Source organism: Schistocerca nitens, chromosome 8 (genome assembly GCF_023898315.1).
Source record: "Schistocerca nitens isolate TAMUIC-IGC-003100 chromosome 8, iqSchNite1.1, whole genome shotgun sequence".
NCBI lineage: Eukaryota > Metazoa > Arthropoda > Insecta > Orthoptera > Acrididae > Schistocerca > Schistocerca nitens.
Window position 1 is genome coordinate 492908413 of NC_064621.1, and position 9220 is coordinate 492917632.

Here is a 9220-nt window from a genome sequence, read left to right on the forward strand (position 1 = left end):
CACACGGTTTTTGTACCGGACATCTGTAAACCTTGTAACCTGTGATGCAGGTTTAACAGGAATGGTTCTACGGCGACTGCGTTCAGTGTCGTAGAAAAAGATTACACTTGTCTCAAAGACTGCTTAATCGGGACTGCTGAACTTAGCTGGCTATTAATTTGATTAGAGAGGAAGTTCCGACTGTACATTTGCGTATGATCCGAATAAAATAATCACTCAACCCCATCCGCTGCATTAGAGGTTGTAGGAAGTGGTGGTTGATGCGGTCAAATGCCTTATCAAACTCTAGAAACATGTGACCAACGCTGCGTTTACATAGCCACGACGAATTTATAATCTCGCAATATTCATATAATTCATTTGACATAGATCTCCCTGGGACAGCACTCATTTGATAAGGGTCAATGATTTTCGGAATTGCCGACTTCATTCTAATATTTATAAGACGGCTGAAGATCTTATAGTCGGAACTGAGTAGAGTCTGTGGTCGAAAATCCTTCAGCGTAGTACTACATGTCTTTTCAGTTATCAGGGCAACCAGTCTTTCCATAAACTGAGGTGGCATCTGCACGTTCCGGAATTATTCGTCCTAAATTTTGCTGAACTATGACGTTCCAGAAGCAAGAATAAATTCCTTTGGCAGGCCATCTGAACCAGCCGATTTCTTTGTACGTGAATCTTCGATTATGGTAAATATTTCTTCAACGGTAATGTGGGCTACAAGGTTGGCGTTGTCATTCAGATTGATCGTAGGTTGAATGTAAGATAAGGCGACTCACTTGCCGTCGAATCAGTTGCCGACTCGGCGTAAAAGTGGGTATAATATAGCAGCTTGTAGTTTTTTATTGAGTTCGCGGCCCCGTTCGTCGTTGAAAGTGAGGAGTAACTTTTGTTTACCTCTCTTGGTTTCCCGCAAGCTAATGGGCTAGAGGCCACTGTCAATTACATTATGCATAAAGCCTTTCGTTACATACAGCCTGTCTAGTCCGCTTGCCGAAATACTGAAGACGTGCGTGTATCCTCTTGTAAGCGGTCGAACATGGTACTAAGTATCTTTTAAATCTAGTCCTTTAGATAGCAACAACACCTCCTCGTAAAAACTGAAGTTCGGAACATAATCTCCTTGCCGCAATACGCGGTTACATTCACCACCCACAATTATGTTCAGTGAAGACTACTTTATTTATGGTACAATTTCAGCACAGAACCGCTTGCTTCCTGCACATTTCCCGTTGGATCCGATTGGAGCACTTACATTAACGAGAGGTAGATCATATACTTTTGCAGTTATTCCTCGTCCAGATTCGAATATAGACAGTGCGGTACATGATATGCCTCTTTTGAACAGTAATCCCGGGCAGTACTCATTGCCTACGTTCAAAATTGCTTCATATTCGCATACATCCGCAGTTTTCGTTGAACTACTTGTTGCATCTTTGCCATGTCAATATCGGCGGCGCGTATGTAGTCCTTTAGAGATGGTATCTTCACGTCAAAAACAGTTCTGTTTACATTGAGCATAGGAATTTGATACGCCTGTGTCGTTCAGTGGTACTACTAATCACACTCGGTGTCATCAGACCACGCAATCCCCTTATCGGATCCATAGTGGTCGCACGTTACCATGGGTTCTTCAATCGGAGAGGCCAGGTTCATATATAAGTCCTTTTTCGGGATTGGGATGTCTGTTTTTCAGACATCTACCAGGTCATGCATTGTTTTGAGAATTTTCTTGGTACGTGAGAGCTTTCCCCCATTTCTTGGATCTCTTCAGGGCTCTGTTTACGTGTTTGCCGTTTGTGTTTTTACCAGCTGCTGTCTAAGGTTGTCTTTTTCTGTACTCTTCAAGTGTCCTAATAGGATGGTGTTTCGAGTCAAATTTTCTCTAGTGCTCTTATTGGATGTCAGTCTCAGTAGGGGAATCAGTTCGCTATGAGGTTGGTTCTTGCATAACATCATTCTCAACAACGGAGGAATTAATGCGTTTCCCATTATGTTTCGAGGTCTGTTGTGCTGAAACCGTTACAGCTGTCACGATTTCCTTAGGTTCAGGTGGTCTCCATTCTGTTGTGTCAGTGATGGCATTCTGGGCTTCTTCTTGGGTGACACGATTGTCCGTGTTCGCTTTAGGGCTTTGCATCGGGACTTGTCCGCGGGTAGCCGCAGCATGTGTCGCTGGCAGCACGGTCCTAGCCGGCGGTCTGGGCAACCCGCCAGCAGGCAGCTGCGCCGCTCGCCGCTGTACACACACAGCGCGGAAGTGGCCGGGAAAGGTTGCACGCCGTGCGTGTATCCGGCTGTACCTAATATGCAGGGTGTTTCTGTAAGAGTGTGCAGAAGTTTAACAGGTCATAGAGGACGCTCAACTGAACAATTTGAGATGTCGAACCCGGGGTCGGAGAAGCCAGCTTAAGAAGCTAATAGGAATAAAATCACATTATTGCGTACTTTTTTATTTACGTTAAGCCTAGTTTACACGATGACACTAGGTAGCAGGCAACTGCGCTACCGGCCACTGCGCATGTGCACCGCGCGTTTGCGCAACTGGTTGGTGAAACTTAACACTCTCAGAGTGTTCCAACTTTGGCGACAGTAGTTGCGTGAGTTTTGAGGTTATATGTGTTCGTATAGTGTAGACAAATTGTAATATGGATTGGGGAACGGAGAATAATGTTCGCTTTTTCGATATTTATGCTTTGCATAGGTGTTTGTGGGGTTTCAGTGATGCTGATTACAAAAATGGTCAACATATTGCTGCCGCTGAGACAGTCATGTGCGATAATAACATCGATGGTTTGACAATATCTGAGCTGCAGGTCAAAATTTATTGAGTTAGGAGCACATACACAATTGAATTAAGAAATATACAAGTAAGTGTAATTCTAGCTGGGGCAATGCTATCGGTTACAAGCTAAAATTCCATCGTTCGTGTTGGCTAAATCTTTGTTAAGGAAGGAAGGCTATACATATTGAAGAAGCTGCATTCTTTATTCAATATTCATCTATTTAAAACGTCGCCGCAGTGCTCCCCGTTTACATATGTTACAATTTTGAGATATTACCACTGTACAATTCTATCTTCAAGACAGTAGTTTGCAAACCATTCCCTTCTTATTGTGGCCTGCTTCGAGTAATTATTGATGCTATGTTAATAATTATTACTGTTGATACTAATAATTATTGGTGTTAATGAAAAAGCGTCATCACCAACTGAAATCGTATGTTATAGCATGCCGAGTGTTCTCGATTGTAATGCACGCAATATGATGAGTAAATTCAGTCCTTGCAACAGTGCTTCATGCATTAGAGTACCTTTATTCCTTGTCGCATAATTGATGTATTTAGAAGAAACGTGAACAGTTCTGGTAACATTCTAAGAAAATTAAACGAACTTCTAGGTTACTATTTCAGCAAGGATGCTGACAAGGTAACCTCCCCATCGCACCCCCCTCAGATTTAGTTATAAGCTGCACAGTGATAGGCCTTGAAAAACTCAACACTGATCAATCGAGGAAACAGGAAGAAGTTGTGTGGAACTATGAAAAAAATAAGCAAAATATACAAACTGAGTAGTCCATGTGCAAGTTAAGCAACAGAAAGGATGGTGTGAGCTCAGGAGCGCCGTGGTCCCGTGGTAAGCGTGAGCAGTTGCGGAACGACAGGTCCCTGGTTCAAGTGCTATCTTGAGTGAAGAGTAAAATTTTTTATTTTCCGACAATTATTATCTGTCCGTCCGTCCGTCCGATGCGAGGTAACTGCGCCGTAGTATGGGGAAACAACACCAAAACAAACATCGAAACACACGACGTCAGTCGACTACAGCGCACGGAAGAGAGAGTATTCCTGCTAACGAGGCTCCCTGACTCGTAGTTGACTGTTCGCTACTTTGGGCGAGAGTGGATTAAATACGTTCAAAAATGGTACACATGGCTCTGAGCACTATGGGACTTAACATCTACGGTCATCAGTCCCCTAGAACTTAGAACTACTTAAACCTAATTAACCTAAGGACATCACACAACACCCAGTCATCACGAGGCAGAGAAAATCCCTGACCCCGCCGGGGCGACCTCAATATGATTGTATTTCTTTGGGTTACATGAAAGAAATGCTTCTATACAGGTTACTGTCCAAACCAATTAAAAGATACAAATATAGATTATGGAGTGAAGTAACAAATAAATTTAAGAAATTTAAAGGGATGGAGGAAAAAAGCACAATTAAATATTGCAAAGAAGTCGTGGAACGAGGTGGAGCCCGAAGACAGAAATTCAGTGAACTAGGAAACCATGTATTCCGACAATTTATTAAAGCCAGAAATGAATTAAGTGCAGTGCATGATACAGACCTACAGATTTGGGGATTGCACTACGCTAAACAAATCGGCCTGGACTTCAAGGCTTCATCTCATTCGCTTGTCACGTTCAAAAGAAAATATAAAATTACGAGCAGGAAGATTACGAAATATTTAAGCAAGAACTACGCGAATAAACTGGAAGAACTTTTAGAATGTTCCAAGACGTTTGTCACAGAAAATAACATCAGGTTCCAACAGTATGAAGACTCATATACTATCAACACAGATCAGTCCGGTTTTAACTATGAAATGAAATCGACCCGCACGTTATCGTTAGTTGGAGAAGGCGACACGGAATGTACTGTAGACCAGCTGCATGCCACTTCACATAGTTATACCATACAATATGCTCTGAACAAAGCAGGATTTCTTTTACCTACATTTTATTTATGTTTGCAGGAAAAAATGGTGTATTTGGACCGCAAGTTCAGCAACAGGTGAATAGGGTACTTGCGCAAGCGCCGAATGTCATTGTGAATTGCAGTGCGTCCGGAAAAATGGAGAAAAGATTAGTGAAAGACTTTAATGAACGTGTGATTGCTCCTTACGGGGACAAAGTTTTTGCCTTACTCCTTGACAGCTATACAGGACAATAGGATCAGGCATTGTACAGTTTTAGAGTGGGAGTAGACGTGATTACCATTCCTCCAGATTGTACACCTCTTGTGCAACCGTTAGATGTGTTTGGTTTTCGGCAAGTGAAATACTTTGTGGAAAGATTCTATGATTTTACGAAGCTGCACAGGTACACAGAGAAGTATTGTTTACGTGATCGTGTGTCGATTATAAAATTTCAGGCATTCACACATAATACACTACGCTCTCTAAAATTCCAGGACATTTTCAGATTTGCTGGGACATACGCAGGATTTGACGGTCTACACACGGAAAAATTTGAAAACATTAAAAACAAATGTTTTGACAGAGCACAGGGAAAACTGTGCGACTGTGAAACTGTTGCATTCATTTGTTGCAGTTTATGTGGCAAACTCTTATGTTTTCATCACTTTTTTGGGAGTGATTATCACATCCACAAGAAAACCTAAATCGGACAAGGTAGAAGAATCTTTTTACACATTCGCCAAGTGTACAAGTTAGGTGGGTCGACAACATATTCCTGTCATGTGACGCACATCCCGTCACCAGTGTCATATAGAATATATCAGACGTGTTTTCTGTGGAGGAATCGGTTAACCGATGACCTTGCGATCAAATGTTTTCGGTTCCCATTGGAGAGGCGCGTCCTTTCGTCTACTAATCGCACGGTTTTGCGGTGCGGTCGTAAAACACAGACACTAAACTTAATATAGTGAACAGAGACGTCAATGAACTAACGGACAGATCATAACTTTGCGAAAATAAAGAAAGTAAACTTTTCATTCGAGGGAAGACTTGAACCAAGGACCTCTCGTTCCGCAGCTGTTCACGCTAACCACGGGTCCACGGCGCTCCTGAGCTCATAATATCCTAGATGTTGCATATGTTGCGCATGGACTACTCAGTTTGTATATTTTGCTTATTTTTTTCATAGTTCCACACAACTTCTTCCTGTTTTCTCGATTGATCTGTGTTCAATTTTTCAAGGCCTATCCACTGTGCCAACTTATAACTATATCTGAGGGGGGTGCGCTGGGGAGGTTCCCTTGTGAGAAACCGAGCTGACGTCTTTTCTTCATCCATTCACTAATCGAAACACGTTTCTTATTTTTTTCTTACGCAGTGATTCCACGCAACGAGTCTTAATTCCATCACAACTCGTGCGACGTGCAGTTGCCACAACTTTTATGTCAGACACGACTCAGGGACCCACAAAACGACGACACTGAAATGTATGCTGGTGTCGCCGTGTGTACAGTCATATATGAAAACACATGCGTGCAACTCATTTCACGAAAGAGTGGCTCAGCCCAACGTCGTCGTGTAAACTAGGCTTTAGGTACAATTACCTGCAAATACTATCACCGACACAAATAACGTACCATTTGCACTGTATCTCACAAAATGTGTTGAAACCGTCGTCCCTCAACCTCAATACATGCATTACATCGGCGAACAAGATTCTGACGCACCCTGACAAATATCTCTGGTCTGATTCGAATCAGATAACAGCCAGCTACAATTCTGCGAGCTTATTCCATCTCCGTATCCACTGCGGTCTCAAGCAACAAGTGACTTAAGATATCCTCATTGAAAATAATATAGGGGATTCGTGTCAAGTGACGTCGCCGGGCGTGGAATAGGATTCTCCTTCCAACCCAACGACAGGAAATACTGCATAGAGTTGGTTGCGGGCATCCACAGGGAAGGAAGGTGCGCCCCGTCATGTTGTATCCACATCTTCTGACGAATAGCCGAGGGTACGTTCTCCTAAAACTCAGTTGGAATTATTGGCACGAACTTCCAGTACAGTTGGTGGCTGTAGACGGCATCATGACTTCCTAGTAATGAGGCTTGTCCTGATTGTTTCCTCGCACGAAATAAAGAATTACATGTAAATAAACAACAGTAAACGTGTAAACATGTATGCATGTTAGTTGTAAACAAGCTGCAGGACAATAATGCTAGACAAAGCGGTGGATAAGTTTACCTCCATAGGTCCTTAAACTGGCTTCTCCGACGCCAGGTTCCCTACCTCAAATTGTTCAGTGGAGCATTCTCTATGTTCTGTTAGGGTTAGTGAGAGACGCTGATGTACCATGGTACATGCTTGTGCAAATCGAGCTTTAATAGTCTCACTCCATTGAGCACTAGGAATTTGCGTGTATTGGACCATCGTTCGGCAACATTACTCAGGACTTTTCCGTACAGCGCTATCACCGCATTTATCTTTCCCGCTCGTACTTCAGATGGCAGTTCGAATATCCTCATCGTCCGTACTGCAAATCCTGCGTGAGTTACGGTAACTTCGCTACGTTTCCGTCACAATATCTAAGCTTCATAATTCCCCTGCAAGATTTAACTACTTAGTCGCATATGTTAGCGTCCTTCAATTTGACATAACCAACACTGCTCGCTATCGAAGGATGTATTCCAATAACAACCTCTAAATCAAGTTTTATTTCGTATTCTAACCAATCTTTTACTCCACGTAGTTTCCGTCGGGTGTAATTGCGATCACGTAATAACCTCAAACCATCTTTTCTGTTCAAGTGAGCCGTCAGGGTGCAATGCTTCAGATTTCAGTAAGTGCAGAAATTTCTTCGACGCTGAGATGCGCACTGCGACTTACCACGACGCAGCACAGCAGACCGCGGCGCAGGAAGACCGGCATACGTCCGCACGGCACAGCTGACGCAGCGAGACTACGCCCATCCGAGAAGGCCTCATGAGCTGATCCAAACATCCGTATGTCATGTTTTCACAACCGCTGGACTCGTACAATTCGTGATTCTCGCACTGGAGACAAATATAATATCAACGTTTTAGTGTAGAAGAAAAGTTGTGAGGGCAGGTCGAAAGTCGTGCTTGGGTAGCTCAGTTGGTAGAGCATTTGCCCACGAAAGGCAAACGTCCCGAGTTCGAGTCTCTGTCCAGCTCACAGTTTTGATCTGCCAGAAAGTTTCACACACTCCGCTGCAGAGAGAAAAACTCATTCTTCTGATTTTAGTCTATATTTTAGTCTATCGAGGCATGGATACGTCATTGTGGTTATATTGTCTGTGTTTATGCAGCGTCTACGTCTCTGCAATGTAATGTCCTTCGACAGGCTGAAACAGGGACGTAAAATGTCGCCCTGTGCGAGCCCAGGATTTACGAGTATATGGCGTACGCATGACTGGCTCGATATGGGACACGTACTCGGATGGCCCAAGTGGTTGCGGGTTCGAAACCCAACACCGCTTAAATTTTGCAGGTAGCTCAGCGTATCCAAATAGATGGTTACCTGCCCTCTATAATTTTAAAAAAAAACTGAGTAAAAGGATCAACGATGAACTTGACGGGTGTCATGGGACGTCCACCAGTCACAAATGCAACGAACGATAATGAACAAAATGAGTTTTTTTTTAAGTGGTTAAGGTGACCACTCGCGGTAAGCAGGAGAACCTGGTTCGAAACCCGGTTGGGCACAAAATAATTTCTTGTGTAGCAAACAGCTGGCGTCAGTGCAAAGCCACAGAGTGCGAATCTATTTCATAACAATAGGTAGTACCAATGCACCTAAAATTACTCACATGAAAACTGGGTTGACTCCATGACAACAATAAAGTAGCGTACACATACGTTGTTTGATAAAAATAAACTATGAAGCAGCCAGGAAAAACATTCAAGTAGTGCACAGGCGGGGTGCTGTCAGTTATAACAAGGGTAGAAGTCTCGTATCCTCGAGAGTAAGGACGTTCTGTATTTGAAGAATATTTGAGCTCAAACTAAAGGTAATGCTAAGTCTGCTGCGAAAATGCTCTCACGATTTGTGGGTCACTGTGATGTTGTAAATTGTCTCTAGTGATCTACTTTATGCAGGACCGCAGCACTAAGCGAAAAATAAGACCACCTATTAGTCAGCTGAAACTGACTCCCACTCCCCCTCCTGCCCCCCACCACCACCCCCCGCCGCCACCAGCACAGACCCTCTTTGATATAGTTAAAGAGGGGAGTACTGAACGTTAGCGCGGACGACCTTGCTCCAGCTCTGAACGCGATTCGATAGTTCGCCTTAATTAGCAGCTCGGATATTACAGAAACTCTGGTGAAGCTAATCTTAAAAGGGTGCGCACGGTGGCGCTACAGAGAAAACGACGAAGATACAGACAGAGGGAGAGCGAGAGAGAGAGGGAGAGAGAGAGAGAGAGAGAGAGAGAGAGAGTTTCCTCGCGTAGCTAAGAGGGGGTGTGCAACACGCGTTACAGAGAGCCGCTTCGTGTA

The 9220-nt window shown here is 43.5% G+C and overlaps 1 protein-coding gene across 1 annotated transcript in view; it reads left to right on the forward strand.

Annotated features, from left to right (window-relative positions):
* LOC126199631 (alanine and glycine-rich protein-like) overlaps positions 1 to 8965 on the forward strand; it is a 68922-nt gene extending 59957 nt beyond the window's left edge. The window contains exon 3 of the mRNA XM_049936557.1: positions 8802 to 8965. Coding sequence (XP_049792514.1) covers positions 8802 to 8965 — 164 coding nt within the window. The remainder of the gene's footprint in view (positions 1 to 8801) is intronic.
* The last annotated feature ends 255 nt before the right edge of the window (positions 8966 to 9220 follow it).